The sequence below is a fragment of the Lagopus leucura genome, unplaced genomic scaffold (genome assembly GCF_019238085.1).
Source record: "Lagopus leucura isolate 7727_CA_CO unplaced genomic scaffold, USGS_WTPT01 Super-Scaffold_73, whole genome shotgun sequence".
NCBI lineage: Eukaryota > Metazoa > Chordata > Aves > Galliformes > Phasianidae > Lagopus > Lagopus leucura.
Window position 1 is genome coordinate 97032529 of NW_024962252.1, and position 25621 is coordinate 97058149.

At 40.8% G+C, this 25621-nt stretch overlaps 1 protein-coding gene across 1 annotated transcript in view; it reads right to left on the reverse strand.

Annotated features, from left to right (window-relative positions):
- PCSK2 (proprotein convertase subtilisin/kexin type 2) overlaps positions 1–25621 on the reverse strand; it is a 93202-nt gene that overhangs the window by 15863 nt on the left and 51718 nt on the right. Inside the window, exons 6-8 of the mRNA XM_042894097.1 lie at positions 10589–10665; positions 4428–4516; positions 1924–2099 (exon numbers count right to left, since the gene is read on the reverse strand). Of these exons, the coding sequence (XP_042750031.1) occupies positions 1924–2099; positions 4428–4516; positions 10589–10665 (342 nt within the window). The remainder of the gene's footprint in view (positions 1–1923; positions 2100–4427; positions 4517–10588; positions 10666–25621) is intronic.

Below are 25621 nucleotides of genomic sequence, written 5' to 3' on the forward strand. Positions count from 1 at the left end.
TAACTAGTTTCTGATTACATGTATTACACTTGGTTATGAATGCATGGCTTCAAACCACACATCCAGACACACAAACTAGAAGTGTTATCATCATGTTACAGTTGTCAGGCAAGTGCTTGCAACAGGCATCCCAGCAGGTTTGGAAGGAGGATGCCAAAGACAAGACACCAGAATGGAGTCTGGGTAAGAATGAAACTCACATCTCTCCTTGAGATAAATTCCCAAGTATGGCAGCAACAAAGCAAACGTTACCAGTGTTTGTCAGTTCAGTTAACTGCATATTCCCTTTAAGAATTTAATCTCATTCCCAATTTCTTCTTAGTTTATTGCCTTAGAGGCAAGGATATTAATCTTGCTCTGTGCAAGAGATCTTCCATTTCCTTCCAGGATATTTGAAAGTATTGCTTTTAGTTCAACAACACATTTTTATTCTTAGCATGTTGCTTCCTCCCTGCCAATATTTCAGCTTCATCACTAATTTATGAACCACCACTCTGGTGAGAATCAGCCCTAGACTGAGAAAAAGCGTTCCTGCATTTATTTGTCTCAGTTTGTAAAATATGCTACTTTTCTCTTTAATAGGAAGTGTTGTTTATATATATTTATATATATATATATATATATAAATTCTGAAAAGTGAGGTTTACATTCGTACACTCAGTAGAGAATTTTGTGCGTAGATTGTAGACCTAAGATAGGTAGAATGGTATCATATCAAAAGCCTGTTAATCTTCCCTTACATGCAGGGAAGCCTGTAGTGGGTTTTTCAAAGCATCATGGAGAGTTCCCAGCATCCACAGAAATGATGAAATGCCTTTGGGAAATCTGGCTCTCCATGAAAAGAAATCAGAACAAATTATATCCCCAAACCTTTCTGTGACAGGAAATGTAATGAACATAATTAGGATAGATAAAGCTATGCCAAAATGCAAAGGGAGTTATCTAGAGGGGAGCTATCTCTTCTTTCGTGCATGTATTGCCAGGAGATATCTAGGATACTGCCACTATAAAATTAAGTGTAATTGTTCCTAGACAACAGTATCTTTCTCAGGTACAATCCAATACTATTCCTTCTGCCCTCCAACTCCACAGTGGTTGTCTGACAGAGCTGTTTCCTAATTTGAACTCTTCTGTTCATTTCATGCCTTCTGATACGGTATGAGAGCTATCTTTCCCAGAAAGCACCTCACCAGCACCCTTCTCTCTCCTTAGCAAGCAGCCTAAGAGATCTAAGAGATCCCAGATCCTTCCTCACCCTCATACTGTAAATTACTTCTCTAATGTTTGTTTTGAACCAGATTGTTTTCTCTCTGAGCTGTGGTACACATTTTACCTGAATTTATTAATAAAGTACAGTTTTACAGATTACAGGATGATAGTGAGTGTCTTTGAAAGAAGTGAAAGGATAGAAATAAAACAAGGAGGGACCTGGTATTGGAGACTATTACTCCACAGACAGTGGTGGTACAATTACAGCTGTAATAAAGACCATGCAAGTGACCTTAAAGACACAATAAATTCAAAATGACAATTAAACTGGCAGCACATCAAAAAATACAATGTGACATCAGTAGTATAGCTAGCATCTTTTAAGTTAGGGAACATTTACAGGGTTCTGGAGCCAGGATGTGATCAGGCTTTTCAATTTTGACTGTGATAGCATATAAAAAGCCTATGTAAGCTGAACAGAGATGAAAACAGCTCTGTGCAAGAGAGCACAGTATCTTGAGACAACATGATTAAAAAAAGAAAGCCAAGATATTGCAGAGACAACATCAATGGAACCCACTGAAAGCTGAGACAATTTACATAATTGCACTGTGTTCTGCAGCACCTATCACATATACTTAAGCTCCTGGTGTTACTGCAAGTGTGTACATATCCCCCTGACCCAATACCTCAGTTATTTAATAGGATTGTTACCTTGTTCACACCGTCTGCCATCGCTTGTAGTGTTAGCTCTCTAGGCCCATCCACAGTCTTTCCATTATCAGTTGGTCCCCAGCTGGCACTGTAGATATCTATGACCTGAGGCATGTGACTGATAGAGGAAGCCTCAATAATGTCTGTCATAAATGGCTGGTCAAGCATCCGAATACCTGTGAATTTAATCAGCATAAACATGACATCACCTAGCAGAAGAGTAAACATGATATTACCTAGCAGCACCTGAGTAACTCCCCCAGACCCGCTGGCAGTTTTGGTCACTCAGCAGTTCTGCACTCACCATACACTTTGCATCAAGGCGTGCTTACCTCCCAGCAGGATGCAAGCACATAACACACCCAGCCACAGCAATGTGGTGTGACCCAGAAAGAAAAAACACTTCACTGCTTTCTAAGTACATAGCATCATTCATCTGCTATTCAAAAACACTTGAAAAACATTCCTGTTAAGAAATCTCAGCATTTTATAGTAATGAAATACTAAAAGTATGTAGATCACATTTTTTATATAGGAATTGAGTCAGAGTTTCAGTGATATGATCCAAGGATGTGTCAACTTTATAAAACCTCAGAGCACTGTCCCAAAGCAAGGCAGAGTGTAGGACAGAGGCAGTCCAAGCCCTTGCATCTATCATACTCCCCTATGCAGGACAGTGCTGCTGGCAGCCAACCTCTGGGCCTTTGGATGAGACCTGAGCAGCCAGGGACACATTTCAGATCTCATTACGGCCTTGAGTTGAAGTTTTGTGTTTTTCCAAACAGCTTCAGGACAGAGATGTGGCAGAAGTCAGCACCACAGAGCCAAGCAGTGTGAATGGCAGTGGGAGCTTGATTTGGAAGCCAGTGCTTTTACTGTATGCAATACAAAATCTATGGGCCAAACAAAGCTGGAAAGAGTGGTATTTGGAAAACTGACCCAAGCTGGATATTCCTGACCTGCTAATCTGGGCTAGAAACTACAAAGTTTCTACACTGAACCTCAGTGACTGAGAAAACCCATGATGTGCTTGTAAAATGCAGGTCTGCACTGAAACCACAGAATTGATGACTGATCCTAGGGAAATGAGGGACAACAGACAGAGCCATCTGGTTTGACCCGAGGGGAAAAAAAACAAAAAAAAGAGGTAAAAGAAACAAAGCACACAATTCCCCACATCCTTGCTTACCAACTTCTAATCCAACCTGCAAACACGCCTTTGAATCATGTCAGATGCGAACTACAGCTCCTATTAATTTTCCACTGACCACACGGTGGTGCTGCAGGAGCACACTGTCCTCATAAACGAAAGCACCATTCCCCCAAATCACTGGGGATCTTGCTACAGAGCAGGCAAATCTGGCAGGCTGTTTGTCTTCAGAAAAGGCCTTCAGCTTTCAATCTTTAAACAACCAGTTTGATGCAGTAGATTATACTACAAATAAATATGAGGTGCTGTTAAATTCCTATGCCTCAATTCACAGTCCTCTAAAAGTGATTGTCAGAATGCACATTTCATGAAACGCTGCATCCTTGGAAGACACATCGTCATTACTGGTGGAGAAAGGCAAGCACCAGACCTCCTTGGCCAGTTACTAATTCCTAAGCGACACTTATGGGGGTAACTGCTTAGCACATATAGCTTGGTGTCCTGGAGGTCCTGCTTTGGAATGTGCGGGTGACAGGCAAAATGTGGCCTTCCCTTACTCCTTTGTGTCAGCAGTGAACCAGGCCAAGCAGAGGAACCAACGGGTGCATTTATGATGGAGTTTTCTAGAATGCGCTGGGGAATTAAATGTAATTCCTAAGCACCCATCTCCACTTGCTACTCCCTTCCTAACGTTACGGAGCAACCATACAGTGAGGAAAATGGATTTCTTTAGGATGAAACTCAACTGACATATCCTGTTCAAGAGCTCAGCTCCAATCTCTGTACTCAGTCCATCAGGGCAGAAAAAAAGCTACCTCAAAGTAAAAATATCCAGCACACCTGAGGAGAGAATGTTGAGTGCTAAGCACCAGCCAGTCTGCTCTGGGCATCTGTTCTTACCACTCCACATTCTTCATTAGAAGGGAGGAAAGCAACAACTGCAGAGATTTACAGCACTGCAGGGCCTGCACTCTGAAAGCCTAAAGCATACAAGCAGCATAGGATTTGCATTTTCAAGTACAGGTTCCAAGTGCAGCAGGAATTTGCACCTTCTCTCCTGAAAAATAAGATTTGCCACAAACGATTCTGCCATGACGCAGGGAAGGAGCACTGAAAATGGTAATACAGAGGTTAACAAAAGGAGGAAGAGAGCTGTTCCTTTGCAATGTCATTGAAGAAGCTATATAGGGCCCTCAGTGAAGGCAGCAGAGACTCTCCACAGCTAGTGTGAGAAGTAATAAACACATGGCCCAGTGCCAGCCTGCAGTCCTGGGCTGGGCTATGCTCCCTGTTCCTGCAGAGCAGTGCTGCATGAAGCACACTGCTGTCAGGACTGCTAGGCTTGGTACTGTACCTGCCACCTTGGAGTTGTAGGCGACTCCCACACCGCAGATGTTGTTGTTGGCAGCTGCAGACACCTCTCCTGCACATCGAGTCCCGTGGCTGCAGAGGGGAAAACAGAGACACCACATTAACCCCAGCTAATGCAGCGGTCACTCTGCACATACTGGACAAAAGAGCATCACTCTGGTCCTGCCTTTGTCTCACTGCAGTCAGGGCCCAGCCCTTCAGAGGAAAACTCATGGCAAACTTGAATGCTGCACTAGGATACTTGGATAAGTTCATTCCATCCTGAAGCAGCAAATAATCAGTTTCCCCTCTGCAGCATGAATGATGCTTGCTCTGAGGGTAACACAGAGACCTGTGCTTCATTTAGCTGTGAAGTTATTCAGCCCATTCCAACTCTGGCTGTCAAGCAGCTTCTGCCTTGTGACCAGCTACTAGACAGAGGAACCATTCCTGGAAACAACAGTGTAAAACTACAATCAGCACCAATTCCTGCATTTTTGCGACCAGGCCACATGACGCCTATTACTTTGAGCCCCATTAATACGTTTTTCTCCTCAAACACCTATCAGATACATACCACTGCCCACAAGGAATGCTACAGAAAGAGGTGGTGCAGCGTCAAGCTGGAGTAGCAGAAGAGAACCACAAGGACCAGCACATTCCTTGGCAGCAGAGCTGTGGCCAAGGGCATCCATCCCTTCCAGTATCCAGCTGCCAGGAGAGCCACAAGCTGGCACAGAGCTGCAGCTGTCAGCGCCCAGATAGCCTGCAGTCAGCTTGAATGCGAGATGCTCCTGCTCTGACACCGAGGTCCAGGCTCAGCCTGACGTGCAGCATTTCAAGAACACTCGGTGTCTCTGAAGTGCTTTACAGCTCTTAGCACAGACCCTGTTGCTGTTGGTGGCTGCGAGGCAGGCTTACAAGAAGGCAGATCACAGATCGTTTTTCTTCCTCTTAATTCACCACAGAAATTAAACCGCAGAGAAGATAGAGAAGGGCAATATAATCTCATTTTAAAACAAATAGCAGATATAGCAGAGAAACAAGCGAAACCTATGCAGCTGTCAGTTTGGTTCCTTTGAGATGCATCGATATCAATCTTTTCCACCCCTCACATCCACCCACTCCGTGTTCCAGCTGGCATTGCTCCTACAGCATGCTAAGGACTCGTGCAATTAGCAGTGCTGTCTTCTAGAGGCTGTGGAGAGTCCCAGACAAACCATCCCCAGGGGCAGCAGGATTGTTTTGTTTTAATCATCTTTTTTCTCCCTCTGTCCTTTTTAAGCACCTCTGGCAAAGGTGAGCGTAAAATTAATCAAGGGGCGAGAAGGAACACATTCTTTTTATTGCCTCACTCAGAAGAGGGTATTTTTCAAGGTAGCCTCCAGAAAGAAAATGACTGCTCTCAAATGCACACAGTGCTGTGATCACAAAAGATCGCAGGCAAGTTCCTTTTAAAAAGGGGCAGAGAGGTGAGTGGTGAGGACTTCTTCAGCTGCTGGAGAAATGTCTTTCAACAACCAAGCAGGTTTTCCCTCGTGCCCTTGTTCAAGGAGCTGTGAGGAAACACACCGTTGCTAGGCATTTGTTATCTGGTGGCCTGTGGACAGCTACAAGCCACAAAGTGGAATAAACGGCTTTGTTAAAAAATTGCCTTGACTGAGGCTGGGGTGCAAAAAAATTTAAATAATATGGGTGGCATCGTCAGGTGGACTCTGTCTCGGAGAGAGAAAAAATAGGAGGACTGTTGGAAGGTCCTCTCTCCTTTCTCCCCTCCACACTGGCCCAAATGATGAAGGCTGCCAGTAGCCCTGCTCCAGCAGCTCAGGGTTCAGGTAATGTGCTGCTGAATGGAGGGGAAAAAATAAGTCACACGTGAGCTACTGCAAATGCATTTGGTTGAATTATTAATGGCAAATAGCAGACTTTTCTAATTTAGGCCTATTTGCTGTTCATGTATCATTGATAAATCCATTGCGGTTTCTACGAAGTGACCTGTCTCATGGGCACAGATCACAGCTTCCTTCTCTAATGTTCATCTCTTTGCTACATTCCAGTCTTTAAAACAAGGGGATAAAACACATTTGAGAATATTTTCATCTACGAATGAGATACATCAAAGGCAAAGTGGATGTTAGCACATAGAGCAGCTTTTTCAATGAACACTGTATAAATGCAAACATTTTATATGAACACACATGAAAAATTATGGTGGACTGGGAAACAGCTTTGCCTATCTGAACTAGTTATCAAAATTTGACTCCTTGATTTTGGAAACCATTTCTATTTCTGAAGCCCACTGCCAACCCTATTGGCAGTCTCTTCTATTTAGATGTTTTTGAGAAGAGGTGGCCCCAGTTTTCAGGGGAGGTTGTTTTTTTCCGGCTTTGAAATACATCAGCAAACAGCAAAGGACAGAATTCTGCCTTCCTGATGGCAAGTGTCTGTAAGAAGGGCTATGCTGAGCTACAGGCTCAACAGTGGGCCTGTCCCAACCACCTCAGATGCTTGCAGTGGGCAGCAGTCAAATATGCAGAGCTCAAAGGAACATTTTTGTAAGTCAAATGCTCTCGCCTTTTCATCTGCATGATGCTCTCAGCCTCTGAGCACTGGGAGAGCATAGCACAGGGGGGGATCTACTTGTGGAAGGCGCCCCTCCACCTGCATCTGAGTGTGCAAAGAACCTGCAGTAATGCTGTGGCTCTTTCTTCCCTTACAAGAAATGCTGCAGACAGAATGAGCTGTTGGATATAAGAATTCTCAATTAGTGCATTGTTTGCAGCGTATTGATTGGGAAAAAAAAAAAAAATGAAGAAGAGGGGAGCAGGTGTTTTTGCTCTGTTAATGAGCACTGTCTGGAAACCAAAGGGAGACTCAGTGGGGTTCTGCTAGAATACATAATAAATAACAGCCCTTTGTTTTTTTTTTGTTTTTTTTTTTTTTTTAAGCCTCTGAAGAATATGGATTTCCAAGACAGGCAATATTCGAGAACATGGATTTCCAAGACAGAATAACAGCAAACTCTCATCTGAGAGAATATACTGAATAAGAAGCTATAGCAGTGGAAATAGTTATTTTTATCCTGACAGAAAGCTGTGATCTCAGTGCTCTAAGATGGAGGGCCTCGTGCATGCCCACAACATGAAAAGAGAGAGCTGTACAGAAAGGCCAAGCTACTCCTGACTCCCACAGATACCTCTGCACCATGCAACATGGTACCTACCACATCCCAAACGTTATGCAGGATTAGGTGTTAAAATCACTGCCAGTTCCTAAAACGGGTGCTAAAAAGCCACTCTGAGCTCTGGGGGCTGCCTCTGCTTTTGGGAACTGGGCTTGGTTCAGGTTTGTGCACTCGGCATTCCCCACCCCAAAATGGTGACCTCCATGGTCCCCAAGACATGGGTCTGAGCACAGTCAAGCAGACAGTGCAGTAAGGATGGCAAAAAGTAACTCTAGTGCCCAACCATCTGTGTGCCTCTGCCCTAACAGCAGCCCAACTGCCTGCCTGCAGCTTCCTGCCCACAGCACCGAGTTGTCCCCCTCTAAAACCCACTCTGCTTGATTTCACAGAGAGCCAGCAGCTCTCAATAAAGGCCAGAGTGCCTCCAGCAACCTTACAAAGAACAAAGTAGAATCTGTGCCTATAAGCAGAGCAGCTGGAATTAATGAAATACTCCATGCAAAAACCTCTTCCTTTTTTTCTTAAAGACTAATGACACTTTGCACATGCAGCTGGCAGCTCACAAAAGCCCCTTGGTTCATCTTTCTAAAAAACAGTCTTCTGGTTCTTATTCTTGAATTGCTTACAGAGAAACATATTCGTTATGGAAAAAGGGATATTATCCTATTTTGAGACTGATCTCCTGCATGCATAAAATTCAACGGGTGATACAGAACTTACTGCAAACTGAGCAAAACGGAATCTTTATTGTAGGTTGTTTTGAATGTTTTCTTGTGTAACTGTGATCTACCCAGAAGCACCTGTGCAGTTACACACATGCATGGACTGTCACAGGCAGGCAGTTGTAAGCACCAGGTAATAATAATTCAGAAGTAAGGAGTTATGGCAATAGCTTATGGGTGGGCACATCAACATAATTAACAACACAGTATAGAAATATGCAGAGAAAAACATAGCTACAACTACTCCTGAACAACTGGGTACAAGTTGAGGAGTTCCTGGATTGTGCTGGCAAGAAATGGCTGCTTAATTGATGTGTTGCTCCTTGATTTACCTTGCAAGGCAGAAAATCACCTATTCCACCAAAGAGATCTCATGGTTCATGACAAAGAAGGTACTATTTTTCTGGAAAAATTAATCAAGAAGAAATTCAGCAAAACAATTGCTACTTTTCCCCTCCTGAATATCTCTCTTCCAGCTGAAGCATCAAAGCAGAATGCCATTCTCAATATTTACAGATCAGGGTGCAGATAACCATGCTTCTTACTCTCAATTCTTCCCTTGTGTGCCCAAATTCTGCCAGAAGCCCTGAGGCCAGGGACCCTGCCACATTTAGGATGCTCAAGGCTTCCCTAAGAGAATTCAGGAGGTACCTCTGCCTCTGGTGCTACCTTGCTGAACACGTGAGGACTGTAAATTGTGCCCTACTATAAAATATTTGATAGCAGCACAACTGGTGTTAATGGGGCTTGGCAGAGCACACATAGTTTTATGAAGTTCTACGCTGAAAATGACACAATCAACCATTACCCACTAAAGCTAAATTTAATTTTCCTCTGTGCCGCTCCACAACATCCTTCTCCTACAAAGATCCTTCTCTTAAATAAAGCAAGAAAGGCAGTAGACCTTCACAAATTAGAGCCCCAGTCTCTCTCTGACTTTCCATTCACTAACTGGATTCATGCTTGTTTAAAAGTGTCAGATGTCCTTTCCTGAAATAAAGGAGAAATATCATTGGCATCTCAATTCGGCTGAAAAATAGCTGGTCTCTGAAAGAGGTAATCGGGGACATGGCAGCTCCTAAATCTGTTTGATCCGTTCCAAGAAGCCTGTGTCTGAGGTGGAAGCACAGCTGCCCCAAATCTTTCTTGTGCTACCTGACTGAAGTAACACTGATTTCTTTAAAAATAGAAGCCAACAAAGCAAAATGAAAAGAAGACCTGCACATCCAAAACTCAGAGGCCATTCATGCAGCTGTACTAAGAGATGAAAACCACATCAAATAGGCCTAAAGTATTTCTGTAAGTACTATGACTGAGCCCCGATACTGCTATGAGTTTCCAAATCCTCACTGCTGCTGCTATATAAACTCTGATGACATCATTTATATTTATATCCAGAAGACCTTTGCAAACTTCCTTGGAAATACTCTGAAACAAGTTTTACAAATCTAAGCCAGAACCTATCCGAGACCTTGGGGAAAATGTGGCTGAAGAGCTGAAGAAGGAAAAGTGAGTCTTGGGCAATCATGCGTTAGGAGAAACTAAGCAACAAACAGCTGTGCTGTTGATTCCAAGCTTAAAACACAACAGAGCAGGTTCCCAGCTAGTGTACAAGGACTTCAATTCCTAGCCTGAAATGCTACTCCACCACAGTCCTTAAATTGCATTGAAAAGGCAGATGATTCAGAACTTATGTAAGACTTAATTGTTTTTAAGCTGGTCATTCTACACCACGCTGCTTTTCAGCCTCCTTAGTTTACAATCAAGAGAAAATATCATTTCTTCCCACCCCAAAGCCTTTTTCTGTCAGGCTCCAATCTGCATAAAATTTCTTCTTCCAGCTTACTCTCTTAAAAATTAAACAGCAGTCATACAGCATTGGATGCAGTAGAAAGGAAACCCATCAGAATTATATTAAACTTACAGAGCTGGCTTATTATATTGTCATAGGATAGATGACAGAAAATTTGATGTGGCTATCACCCATAAAAGCAATTTAAATATATACTCTTTTGAAGCAGCATCTTCATTTGAATACTACAGTGAACCATTTTTAAACCATCTATGAAATGACATTATCTAGAGATGATCTAAAAATGAAGTCAGAAGTAACATCCAATTTTATAAACTGCAGTGAGATTGAAGCTACCATTTCGGCCAGCACAGAATCTAGCAGAAAGTCTTCCACAAGTCTTAGCAAATACTTTCAATTTCCTATGCAAACAGAAGTGAAGAGCAAGCCACTCGAAATCCACTTACCTGTTGAACCAGTCATCTGTATAGCGGGGGTAAGGGTAGGGATCATTACTGCTGAAATCGTAGCTAGCTTGGGCATTCTGCAAAACACAAAGCTCAGTGAACGCGCAGGAAAGCAGACATGCTAGGTGAAGCAGGACACACATACCCACAGAAAATCTCATTAGGTGTTGGGTTCTTTTTTCTCCCCTGGAAAAGAAGATGTCATTCCTTCTCTGTGAAATTCTGCTTGTTTGTGTTTCAGCAAACACCATTTTGGACACTCAACACCACTTCCAAAAGTGCTTTATTAGAGGATTTAGGTCCTGTTTCAGCTTAATTTGATCACCTCGCCAACATTTTCATGAGCTATTAGGCTACTTAGTATGGCAGGACAAAGTTTGAACAACATTTTCCAATCAGTTTTAGAAATGGCCACACACTTGGGGTCTTCCTTCTTACTAAGAAAAATAGTATGGCTATGAAATTTTTCTCAAAATTCTAATGTGAAAACTGTATTAATGTTCAGGACATACGTATCAAAATTCTCTCTGCGTATTTTCTTGATCCTTCAGTTGTTTGAACAGCTTTATAAATGTGGCTGTCGGACCCTTCTGAGAATTCCATCCCAGCCTCTCCTTTTTACACAATCTAAACCACTCATGATTTTGCCCCATCAGCAGAGCTGAGGACACTCAGCAACTTTTTGATGCTATATTTGAGAAGCAACTGGAGAGTTTCAGAAAGTCAAGTGCATCTTCTTTCTTCTCTCTCAATGAAAAGAAATAAATTAAGGGTGACTGAAAATTAAGCCTTTAAAAATATTTAGAAGCTTCCTCACAACTGTATGATCATAGAGTTTATATTTTAATAAACACCATACACAAGGAGTAGAATTATGTTAATTCTTAATTAATGTACTTACATTCTTTTTAAGATTTGGCTGAGCATGCTATTGAAGATAATTTGAGTCTGAATAGCTTTGCTCCTAAAAACATTCCTTTTCAGCAAATTCTCAGCTCCAGGGGTGCAGGAATAGGCAGTCCATTAGTAGCACCAAAGTCTTTGGATTATAGATTCAAAATCCCCAGCTCCCAAAAACTCTTGTGCCAGAATGAAACAGAGACAACATTGTCCTTGACCCTTGGAGGGCAAATTGAAGTATCTTTCTGGTTACTGTCCAATGAGTTTTTGGGTCATCATTCCAGAGAGCTTGGTTCTTTATATTCAATGTGGACACTAAATATTCTGCAGTATTTGAATGGAGTCCAGGCTTGCAGAATGCCAGCCACATGGTTCAGTGCTGTTCTCCAGCTCAGATATAGCCAAATACCTTTATAAGTATCTTTACTGATCTCTCAGTATCTCTAAACTTAGGCCCTGATTTTCAGCCTTAAGATGCCTGTTAATAATTTCAGCTGTAGCCACAGGTTCTCAGTGCTTCTGAGCCTCTGTGCCCAGGTGCATGTTTAATTTACCTCTTTTAATTATCACAGTTGCTTATACAGCACTTTGAATGGCATGGATCTGTATGAGCAAAGAGTAAATAGAATATGACTTTTCAGCCGGGGAAAAAGGGGAACTTGACAGTTGTCTATAAATCACAAATAGCACAGAGAAGGTGGACAGGGAGTTATTTACTACTTCTCATAATGCAAGAACTAGCAGGAATCCACAGAAATTACCAGAGGGAAGATAGAGAAGCAGCAGAAAACAGCAAGAATTGCTTTTCCACAGAGCATGTAATGAGTTACAAAATTCATTGGCCCCCAGCAATACAGAGGTCAAAAGCCTGAAAAAAAAGAGGTTAGACAAATTAATAGAAAATGAATCTGGAAGGGGCATTAGATGCTGTGCTTCCTCCTTCTCCAGTAGTCCAGAAAACTGCAAACACTGGAAGCCAGGATGCCACAACCATATAGGCACCTCACGGCCTCTGGCCTGGTGGCTGTGCTGCTCCTCCAGCACCCACTCCTGGCTGGCTGTTGCTGGAGACTCTTTCTACTATTGCAGGAATTTCATGAGTAACCCAAATCGTTCTGTGAGATGTAGCAACTCACACAAGAGATGGATGATGTACCACAACTAGGGTCCTGTGTGACAAAAGCTCTGGGCAGCCGGTCTGATGGTTGGTGACCCAACACATAGCAGAGGGGTTGAAACTAGATGATCATTGTGGTCCTTTTCAACCCAGGCCATTGTATGATTCTATGAAAAACCTTGTGGCACATATAGCCTATCTCAGTGAAACAGAGGAGGTTTGGATTCTGCAATGTCCAGGGGAGTTGCAATAAGGATTTGCACAAGGGGCCAAGTCTCATCCCACACATAAGAAGATATGAGCATCAATAAAAACAAATGAACATGTCAGCAGTCCTGTTCTTTATTAACAAGTTGTATGGGGCTGCTGAATCATGGCCTGAACCTCTAATTAATCACCTGAGGTGAGCAATGAGTCAGCCACGAAGCACAGGTGCAGGCAATTCACCTGTGCTGCAGGAAGGGGTGGAGCCTGGCTGCACCTCTCCTAGACCTCAGCCAAACTCCTGGATATACTATATCACCTGTATATTCACTGATTGTACACAAGTGCAGTATCTAATCCTAGCAGAACAAGGTGGAAAAATGCATCTTATGGTAAAATTAAAACAGAAATGATGACTCTCTGAGCAATTTAATTAGAAGACAAAATCTACTCTGTCAGTCTAGACTTGGAAACCTTTGGAGATAAATGAATTCCAATCACAAATTAAATAAACTTCCTTATATTGCTGCCTTGGACTAGACATGGCCTGGAAATAATGCAGACTGCAGATAACTGAGCTTATTTCCAGGGATTTCAGATCTTTTTCACATAGCTATGAGCTAACTGGGTACTACATGTAATCCAACATATTGCCAATTCCTTACTCAGTTAGAACTTCTGGTTTCACTTCATTGTATGGATGAGAATTGAAACTCAGTTGTGAGTCAGCTCAGGTTTTTTTCTCATAGGGAAGGAACACAGTTGTACTGACATGGGCTCTGAGTTGACAGGAGGGCTGCTGAGGCTGATTTTTTCAGGAAAACATGAGACATTCAAGCGCATCATGAAAGCTATCAACCACTCCTGACTCTGTTAATTTCCTCGTGTAGAGAATTATAGATGGAAAAATCCTTCTAGCTGTGCAGACATACCACTTGTGTCTAGAATGGTGATGGGAAAATGGATTCCACAAATGATTCAGCCCACTCTGCAGCAGGCTGAAGCTCTGCTCTGTGTCTCATGTAACCAAGTCAGACTATGGAAAGGTTGCTTTAGGCAGGCTACAAACCAGGTTGCACAACGCTCTTCCAAATCTTCCAGTTTTTACTCACTTGATTTTGGATAGCTGCACTCGGAGGAAAAAGATATCTAATTTAGCAGGAACCGTCGACAAAGTGCAAAATTAAGAAGAGTTCTTGGAAAGAAAACAACTGCTGACTGCAAGATTTATCTTCATTAAGGTCTTTGGAAAAAGACGGCAAGTTTCATCTTCATAAGCGAACATTCTGCCCACGCTATGAAAGCTGTGGAACTGGAAATGAAACAGCACTGACGAGTACAAATGGACTGCTTCAAGTTCCTAATTTAAAGATCAAATTCTCAAATATCTAAGCTAGAACATATTTTATTTTTCCTTCCCCGTTCCCCCCCCCCCCCACCCCTACAGCACTGGATCAAAAAAGGAACGGCTTCAGTTGGTAGCCAAAATGAATCATCTTGTGTTCTGGGAAGTGAACGCTAAAATCTGTGACCTGCCGTTCTCGTCCACAGGCTGGCCCTTCCAGCAGGCAGCAAGAGACTGTTTATTACTAACTCAGAGATGAGGTGGCAATGAAAAGCAGTGCACAAGAAGATCTGCAGCAGCACAGTGAAATAAAAATATATTGCCTTTCAACTCACGTAATTTGGTTTTTCAATTTTAATGTCCTACCAGTAGGTATTTCTCTTAGACTTGATTTGTCTGTCTGATATTTGGTTGTCAGTATCTGATGTAGTTGCCCAGTCTTTCGACCATCAGTGGAATGATCAGATTCAGGAAGCAACTCAGTACTGTCAGTTTTAGGCTGGAGTCTAGACCTGGACAAATCCTGAAGCATGGCATTACAACAAGATCAATCTTACCCCCTGTGTTCAATCAATACCAGTTCCTTATTGTAAAAAGATTTGAACCTGACGTTCATCAATACATAATTACATGTAAATAATTTCAGCTGTATAACAGAGAATGGCTGTTTTGCTATGAAAAAGAGCAATTATCTTGTATTTTAAGGCATATCTCTACTTTTGCTATCTAGTTTTCTGCATCTTTATCCCAAGTAAGATGCTGACAAAAAATGATGATGAGATTCTTTCAATCATTTACTAAGTAATAGTTTATATACTAGGATACAAATTGATGACTTTTACCTGGGTATAAAATTCAGCTTTCCTTAAAAATAAGCTTTGCCTACCCAAGAATTGCCCTGTACTTTTAAAAATATATGCAGTGCCGTCTTCTCTGTAAAACATTCATTCTGTATAATACAACAATAACAGTAAATCAATTGTCCCATGTGTTGCTTAGATCTGTAATAAAATCATGTACCTTGAGTAATGCAGCAAGCCCATAAATTTTTATATAGCTTTACAAGCCTCTAAAGAGTAATTCACATATAATTCTCTTTTCCTCCTTAACTCATGAAATTTGCCTATGCTTACATGAAAGTCCATGAAACAAACAATTAAAGAGAAATGTCTACTGGCCACAATCTGATTCTATTAATGATGTTAAAGCACTGATGTATTTAGCCCAGAGATTTAAAATAAAAGAAACATCTTTAACACAAATGGCATTTGCCTTACTCTCTTCAAGAAACTGCAATTCCTTGTAGATCTGACACAGTGAGCTACCTTTTACTTGTTTGAATTCTTTACTCATCCAAAGAGGGAGCAAACTCCTGAGCTCAAATTACAACGTACGACCTCTTTGACAAACTGTATTAAAATAACACTGCACGTCATATGGTGGGAAATGAAATTCAGTTTTGTAGACTCAAGCCTAAGAAAATAGAAACGCTTCCTATGAGGGAAAGAAAAGGAGGCAACGTGATATTTTGCCTAGGAGGAATGCCATAAAGCTTAAAGGTCATTAATGAAAAAGAGTCACAGCTGCTGAGTCAGTAGTCATACAGTAGCCATCTTCCTCCACCATGGGAACTATGCTATTCTAGATCTTGGTTGGATTTTTTATTTTGTTTTGTTCAGAAAAAAAAAAAAAAAAATCTGCAAATTCTTGAGCAGCTTTGCTTTTCCATGAGCTAATTTACACGTCCATACTTTCATCCAGCAAATCCAGAGCTGAATTCAGGACCTTGTCAACATCAAGAATACATCCACAAATGGGTTGTATTCGAGTATATTAACCACAAAAAGTGAATTTGCTGTCAGAGTGTACTTTCATCTCCCTCCAGAGACATAAGCTTTTTACCCAGTTCTTACAGGTATATTATAAAAGAAGGAATACTCAGTCATATCTTGAATAATTTATAAGACAGCAGCACACTTTTCTACCATCCTCCTTTTCAAAGCAGTCACAGAAAAATAAATACAAATCTCATTTGAAACATGGAGAAGCATGCCAGGTCCTGAATACTACCCAAGGTGCCCATAAACCATCCTAGCATTCTGGATTCAGGTATTCATTAGAGGCTCTGCTTGTCCCCAAAGTGAGCAAGTACGTAGCACATCACAACGTGATTTCACAACGCAAAGCAAACCTGCTGCACACAACAGATGAGTGGAATAAAACACCACAAAATAAGGAATACAAGTAAAAAGGTGTGAAAGATTACTGAAGTAGGGATCTTTGAAGCCATTACTTCATGAGAAGCTAACATCATTGCATGGTTCTTGATCAGTTTGCCCTATCTGTACAGCAAAGTGTGCAAATTTTCTTGCAGTATTTGCTGGTTTGTTGAAATGAAGAATTGGGAGGAAGCTCTGATGTGGGGGAAATGGCAAATGACCCATTTTGTCCCCTCAAGTAACTGGTCTTGCCCTTCAGCAGCCTGTTAGCTGCTAAGGAAACCACTTTCCAGCTTCCTGGATCTATTAAGAGGCCAAGAAGTCTTCTTTCAACTGGACAGATTTGAAGTTACAACTGAAAAATCTCTTACCTCAATTCTCTTGAAACTCAAAATTTTAGGTTTAGGTAAAATACTAGGTAAATTACAGCCAAAAGAGTAAAAGCTGACTATTATCAACATTTGGCTAATGCTCATTTTATAAGAGTAAAGGCATTTGGGGTAACAGATGTTACCACTTCTAATAATCCAATTGTCAAAATTTATAGGAAGACATGTTTACTGTGTCACCTGCAATATTGCTTCTTATTTTGCAAAGCAGAAAATCTGACACATCTTAGGTTTTAAAAAACAGAACAAACAAACCAACAAAAAAAACCCCATAGCAAACAAACCAACAAAAAAAGCCCCATGCAACTGAAAAAGAGATGGGGCTTGCGTTAACATTTATATCTATCTGTGCTTCAGTAGTATTATTTTTAAAGTAACAATTATGATGAAAAATAGCTTAACAAGATACCTTAAACTGCAATCTTTCTTTAGATTAGATTTCCTTCATCAAGTAACTGGTCAGCTTCTCTTCATCTCACTTGGCACTACCTCTTATTTACCACTTATCTTATTTTTTTACTAATTTCTGTTCTGCTTCCCCTGCAGATCAAAAAAATAAATGAATCAGAAAACCCAGATGAGTTACATTGCCAGCTGGCACTTTTTGGCATGCAATCATCCTCAAAGTAAAGCTTGCAGCTAAAATTAACTCATTAACCATTTCACATGGGGAAAAAGCACCTATATAGTAAGTAAAGCAGTGAAACAGATCAATCTAAGGACAACAAAGTTTTTCAGTCTTCAAATAATAGAAGAAATAATCCATTCCATTCTTAGCTATCAAGACTGCTGAGTGTTTTCCCAGTATAGTAAACCAAATGGAAGGCCAGATGCATTCAGCTACATGCAGTCTAGCTCACTGTGGCTGCTTTTTGCTGTTGCTTGGCTCAGAGGTATACAGTCAAACAAGACAGAAAACAAACAAAAAATAATCACAGAATCTTAGAGAAAAATTAAGTTGAACTTTTTTTTTCGTTAATTTTTAAGAATGGAGCACAGTTTTGATTCTTCCTCCACACTTTTCAGGATGATGTGGAAGAAACCTGAAGTGCACCAAAACTGTTAATTACTTAGAATGAGAGCTCCTCAAAGCAAGTTAATTTAGAAAAAAATGAGACATTTCTACTCAGCCAAGCACTGCTTAAATTTCAGAGCAGATGCCAAAAATCTCTGAGACATGCCTCAAACTTACTAAAGAGTCACTGAATGTTCATAGGTAGGCACATTACTGAAGACGATTAATAAATCAATTACAGGTAATGAGTTCCAGGGCAAGTGGCAAATTTAAAGCTATAAGTCTTCAGCTCATGAAATGAACTCTTTGATTTCTTTAACTGAGGGCGAGGGTATTTGTGAAGAAGAAACATGGTTTCTGAGTAGCCAGAACCAGAGAAGCCCTTGGACCATTTCATGATGTTAGCAAATATAAAGAGCAAAATGAATCTTACTGAAAAATACTGTGAACACACACTTGGTACACCAATATCATGTTGGGTGCTAAGCTGCAGTAAAGGTTGTGTTTGCAGAGCTGTGATAGCAGCCAGCACTTTCAGCCTCTGTCGGGGATGAGCTGGAAGGAAAGGGAGCTAAGCTCTCTCTCCCTCCTCTCAATGGGCTCAATTCAAAGCCTACCAAAACCAGCCACAGGCTTTCCTACCATAATACCACAGGCAGGATTTGGATCACATCCAACACAAAGGCCTCATTCTGCCACGTGGTGGATAAGGGACATGTTTCTCCAACATGGAAGAAAATCTGTAGCTCAGTTTTTGCAGTGTTCAGCAGTAACTCAAGAACAGTTCTGAAGCATGACAAGGAAAAGAGAAGCTGCCTGTGCTGGCAGAGCAAACCCTGCCCTGCTGCTGCATGGAAACATGCCCCTCCATAATCATAGAGGCACTGCAGTCAGAGTCAGTAAAACCTGATCAGTTATCAGCAACGCTTCCAGCAAAGTGCACGAATACTGGTCATATGGTTGTAATAGCACTCATAAAACAAAACTGGCAGACTGTTGAGGCTGGACACTTAAAACCAGTTACACTAATTGTGCTTGTAAAAGACAGGCAAAGTGCACCTTTGCAGAAGATGGAAATCAAGTAGCTTAGATGGTTTGGTGAGGTAACGACAACAGACAGATCTAGTTGATGGTGTTTGTGGAGAGGAAGAGGAGGACTGGGAGAGCTACCCTTGTTACACAAGAGCACTGAAAGTAAGAACGGGCAAGACAGTAAAGTGAATGGTTTCTCCTTGTTCTGAAAGGTTTCTTAGCTGACAAGAGAAGAACCAACTGTTAACAAGCACTGAAGCAGTTTCACCTAAATTGCATGAGTATGGATGATGACAAAAGGACACAAAAAAAATAACATTGTAAGTGGATCAAAAGGAGGTGAACAGTTCAGAGAAGAGACTTAGAAAACATAATGCAAGCCATTATGTACATTTATTTCATCACAGAAGCAAATATAAGCTGATTTACACGCCTTGGAGTTACAAGGTCTTGAAGATCTACTCTTTTATTCCAATTGCATGCTGACCTCATTAGATAGGTTGAGTGCATTGCAAGAGAGTATTCCTGTCATTAAATCTGTCAAGTCATGCTGGGTTCTCAGGGACTTTAATGGACTAGTTTATATGCTTTTCTATTAATTAAAAATAGTTTCTTTGTTTATTCTATGTGAGAGACAGGGAAACCATTGAACAGCTAGATCAAAAATTTCAGGGAGATAAGGTGAGATTACAGAACAATCTCGTGTAAGTCTACATGTACTGTGTACTGTGCCACTGTTTATGCTTTTAAACAGTACATATCATTCCAGACTCTTCTCTTAAATTATTCTGTTTGATTAACAGCTGATGTTTTCACAGCAATTTATTGGATGCGTAAATTTAAGAGATGTCCTAGACATCATTAGCTGACAATGAGAGATTCACAATTACATCAGTCAGACACGGTATCGCTTTTGACTAATTTTTCAACTAAGTGCCTCTCACTGAATTAAAGTTATCTTGTTTCTCCCAGTAGGTAACAATTGTTAAAACATACACTAGCATTGAAATTATGAAGTCCTTAAACGTAGCACAGATTTTTGTACTCTTTTTTGTACATATTCAAAGAGAGGCCTTTAACAAAATGCAGACCACAGCCTGACTGCAGGACATTTCCAAAGAACTTCCATTTCAAAGTTTAAGAGCAAAGAGTAGGGGGAATGTGTGACTGAGCTGTGCACTAGCACACCTGTTTAACTTTCACACAATTGCTACACAGAATGGGAAGAAGCAGAAGCTTCATCGAATACAAGCTCCTGTCCTGTAGTGAAAGACGTTATCCTGCTTGGTCATGTTTCCACAGCTTTTGGGATCCTTATTTGCTCTGATGAAGCTATGAAGCCTGTCTCTTGTGATGACTGAAAAAAGCAATATGCAGTAGAATAAATCCAATAAACCTGCTGTTTGTACAGTCTGCCAAATTTCTGATTGCCCTGGACTTAATGCAAGGGCTACTGGTGACTTCAATGAGACCAACATTTTATCAGACACTGTGCACTGCTATTTTGTTCCCCTCTAAGAAAGGCTCATTATTCTTACTGCTTCTGTTGGGAATGCAACAGAAAGTACATTATTTTTAAATCAAAGCAATGTGAAATTGGGCAGACATTCAAAAATATCTTAACAACCTACATATCACACTAGTTCATCTACCAAGAGAAGAACTATTATATACAGAACACATGAATGCATACAGCAGTGTTAAGCAATGCAAAGCAAGTAGCTGCATCAAGATGAAGTGCCAAACAGAAAAAAAATGAACTAATTTCAAATGAACCAAAATAACTTCCAGGCGCAGTGAAGGAGAGGTGTTTAAGTACTGGAGTCCTTTTGCATCTTTCTCTACTGTATTTAGGCTAGCATTTGTTTGCACAAGATAGCAGGTTCTTTGTGCCTTCTTGCTTTTCTCTACTGGAGGCTTACCCAAGGGACTCCACCAAAATCTCCTTTTTGCATGCCATTGTTTGTCATTAGCACGCCCACTAATAAACAGAGGGTTTGAGTCCTTTTTGCCAAGTCAACACTAGGTCTGAAAGTCCATCCTTGTCACCTATCAATTTTTTACAAAGCTTTCTGAGGGATAAGCATTCTCCACAAACACCGTGTAATTTAGACTTCTCTGCTAAGACCTTAAGTAGACAAAACGTAACTGCAACATGAAGTTTAATGAAGTTCCATATCAATGCTGAACGATATTCAGGGATTTCAACATCAGCAGTGTCTTAAGCAGGATGAGCAGTTAAAGTAATTATTTTCACAAAAAACAGGAACTTCCAAATGCAAAAAACTGCAAAAATATGTTTGGCTTTTTTTCAATTAAAAATGTGTTATTTTCTCTTTGGGGAATTAGAAGCTCCTTACTTAATTTTACTGGACTTTGGTTTAGTATTACATGGTATGCACTGCCTCCAGGAGAATCTGTATTTGAACCTGTCCTCCCTAAGCAGACCATAAACTAGAGTGGCATTTTGTTGCTGCTGATTTAATTCAGAAAGTTCTAGCAGACAAATATTTAAAGTTGAATCGATCCAAAATAGAAATATTTTACTTGTATTACCCCATGGACACTTACAGTTTATAAAAAGCTCATCTTTGCTGGCAAAAGATATTGTTCTACTGCAAGATTCCTGGCCGGTTCCAAAAGATAACCAGTCTCCAGAAAAGAATGTAATATACAACCAAAACAGAACAGTAGCAGATCCCTTCTTAGCAAACAGTGAGAACTGATAACTTTCCTCTACTTGCCTTGTCTAAATAAAAGAAGAAATTCATTTAAAAAAACTTTCTTGGAGAACTCAGGAGAGAGGCACAAGCCAATTTTAAAAGTGCCTGTCAGATGAAGAAGTGTCCTTATCTGCTTTTCCACCTCTGCACATTTCTCATTTCAAGCCCTAATTTATTTTCCTTGAACGATGCCTTAAGTGAAAACTAATACCACAGCTTAATGATTAAAGTGATTAGCCACCTTACACTTTCTCAGTGTGCGGTTGATTAATTAAATACATGGATTACAGGAAAAAATAACTGCTGCGGACAATGTGTGGTCCTTAGCTTGCAAAATGAGTATCTTTGGCACCACGTCACGTTGCTTGCACATGAAGCATGCATTTAACATGACAAATATCCTTTTCAGGTGGTTATAATACAGCAGGAAGCCGAAAACTTTTTGCAGCGTTCACTGTTTGGAAATAATCTCAGGTAAGTGCAGCTACCATACATGAATCATTCTGATTCTGGAAGAATTGTACTTTGAGGATATTTTATAGCCAGCATAGATTAGTTGGCCTGAAGAGGTCCACATCCATGGAACAGTGCCAACCTCAGCTGAACACAGTGCACTTGGAAAGAGCCAAGTATTTGGAGTTTAGATCTCCCCCAACGGACTTTGGCAAATGCATTATCATAACATCTTTTGACATGAGCAATCCTGTTTTCAGCTATGAAAACAGCTCTGTGTGTGACACAAGCTGTCTCTTGCTAAGGCAGTTGTGCCTCCTTCACAAGTTACTGCCTCCTCTGCAGCAAAAGCCTCTTTCTATGGCTCGTGGCCACACTTAATGATCCAGAGGAGAAATAGTTTTAAATTCTTTCAGCTCTTCTATTTTTAATTGAGTTGAAAGCTATAAGGCTTTGATAACATCTTTGGTTACAAAACATTCTTATTTTTCATGAAGTAAGAAGACACTGATGTCTCCCTTACACAGCACTGTGCCTTCTCTCTCCCAGCAGCAGTGACTATTTTAGGTAGCTATGAGATAGAGAAGAGGAACTGTGCAGTCATCTTAAGTAAGCTGCAGCACGTGAGCTCCAGTGTAACATGTACCTGTAAAAGCAGGTGCTGCTGGGAGCAAGGAGAGGAGGAAAGGACTGTTGGAGGGGTTTCATTATGTATTACATGACATTAAGCATTTTCTGTACGTGGTAAACTCAGGCCTTCCAAGTATGCAAAGCACCCCTTTTGCCTGGCTGATCTTAGCAGAGGAGGCATCAGCTCTTTTTCAGCTTTCCATATGTTCAGAGAAAAAAAAACAGATTGCCCAGAACAGAGATGAGTCCAGAAGCTGATCCTGCACAGAGTAATAGAAGAATACCTGCCAAGTCTGACACAGAGATCTTCATTCCCTTCCCACTAAATTCTAATTCATCCCAATGAAACCTCAGCGTCTTGCATGTCCGTAACGACCATCTTCCAAAGACTGAAAACCAGCTTCCTAGCTGCTAGAAGTCATCTGAGCAACATAAGCAGCTGACAGTAGGCCATCAGTTTCTGTTGCTAATGCATCAGCCAGCCTGCATCCTTTTAGCCTGGCTAAAGAGAGGTTTCATTTTATCACTCAACAATTTCTTGATGAAAATTCTGACACAATCTACTTCAAGAACATCTATCACAGCGTGCAGAGTGAATGTGCAAAGTGTTAGCAGAAGGATGCAATTAATCCCAGATTTTGGTGGATAATTTTTAATTGATATGCTAGCATTTATTTTGGAAAATCTATTCGCAAAATACCCAACCCCACAGCAACGCATTTAAAAAAGAAAGAAAGAAAGAAAGAAAGAAACCAAGCAATCTAAAATCCAATTAGCAATGTATTGAACTATCTGAAACAGTTTGTTCTTTATCTTTTGATATGGTAATGTTACTTCAACATTGCAATTAAAAATAGGTACTAGCAATAATGACCAGGGTGTAGAGTTTGCCCATAAAATACCTTTGATGTATTAGCAATAAAGCTGTATTGACATTAAGCGCATAGTGTATGCACTCAATAAACCTTTGAAATGCAGTAGGAGCTGCAACTGTGCAACTGTGACAGGCTCTTTTGAAGTTCTCTCCGTACCAGATCTCCTCAAGCAAACTCAAATCACTCACTGATGCCAGGCAGGGTTTTCAGACAGTTTCCTCCAAGTTTTTGTCTTAGAAGGGCAAAGTTTTTCTTGCCACCACTTACAAGTGAATTCTGTTTGACTCAGGCATTGTATCAGTTGGGATTTCAGTGAAGTAGATCAGCAGGGTCATAGTAGCATGGTTCAATAGCTGTCAATGGAGCCCTGTCAACTTACAAAATCTCACCACTAGGCTGAGGAATTTTAGGACAGATGCTGATGATTTACAGTGCTAAATCATCACTGACATACAGCCTCCCTTTGCATGCAAGGGAGGCTAAGAAAAAAGATCCTTTATGCCATAGCTAACTTTACTGCAGATACCACAGTATATAATTTATTGCCTGCACTACTTATTTCTCTTCTGGCTGTAAAAATTATTCAGCAATGCATATGTTCCTCTAGTAAACAATGGAAATTGCAGGTCATAACAGAAGAACATTTCCCTGCTTCTCTGCTTATAATTATCCTACAAGTATTCTGTGTGCCTCTTGGCAGGACAGGGGGACCTGTTAGCACAACTGCTGGTGATAAGGCCCTAAAAGTTGAGAGAGAGATTGCTTTGCCTCTTGAGCTGTAGTCAGTCGGAGAGAGAAGACAGACAAGGCCAGAGGGAAGAAAAGACAGGAAGTCACCTTACCTGAACATATTATATTACTACTGATCACTGAGAATGGCTGCATGATTCCCATTTTACAGGTATAATACTTTTTAAATAGTTTTCTGCTCAGTCACTTCTTGTTCTTCAATAGCAGATGTTAGACATGCCCTCTCCCTTACTCCCTCCTTCATTTATCTTTTTTTTAAAAAAAAAAAGCTTTTAGCTTCAGGCAGAGTTCAGACATTGAAACCAGAAATTTTTTACTCCTGGTCTGAGTGCCTTGGTGGGACACTGATTTTGTTCACCACTGCTAATCAGGGATAAATCTGCTTACACAAGATGATCAGCTCCCTGCTGCTGTAAATGGGATAATGCAGCTACACTGACCTTCAGCAGCAGACACGAGACAAGCGTGAGAGTTACAGAATACAAACTCATGTGAGGGAGAGATCAGTTCATATTTCTGCTCATGGCACAACAAATCTGCTTGCTCCCTTAGGCTTTTCTTTAAAAGAACGTTCTAAAGTTTGTACTGCACAACCCCCACTGCTGCTTCTCCTCTTTCACTAGACACATCTAATATGCAGCCCTTGTTACTTTCCTTCTCTTTCTCACTCAGATGCTGTATCTCAGAGAAGTCCTGAGAATTGCTGGCTTTGTAAGCACAGTCTGAGTTGAAAGAAAAGCACGGAGTGCATTAGGCTTCAGCTTTTTAATTATCAGTTCATAATGAAGGGTTCTCTTTGTGGGGAAAAAAAATAATTTCCTGAAGGCTGAACCTCTGCAGGGTTTCCAAGGCATGGAGGAAAATATCGATCCTTTGACAATGAGTCTCTGCATTCACAGTGCAGAATGGAAAATTCCAGCTTTGCAAATAACCCCCAAAACCCAGAGGAGCAAGTGCCTGGACTGCAGCTTGCTGAGTGGGGTACAGGGGGAGCAGTCCACCCAGACTGTGAGAAGGCATGTTCCTTTTCACGTCTATAGGAAGGTTGTCAGGAAGGAATAAAGGTTCATAATTCTCTTGGCCAGCTAAAAAGGGCATTTGGGGTTTGGTTGGAGTGAGCTGGATACAAATGGAGAATGTATTTCATTCACATGCAAAGACTAGATGAATTTGAATTCTGAGGTTTCTTGGGCTGTTGTAGGAAAAGCAATGAAATATTTAACTTTGGGAAACGTAAAATATATCTTGAACAAAATTATTGAAACAATACATTTCCTCATTCCCCCATCCCATTTTTGTGGCTGCAACGTCAATTCTGCACTCCAATTTGGGACAAAACCAACTTTGACATATCAGACTTTCTAAAAGAAAAGATATCCAA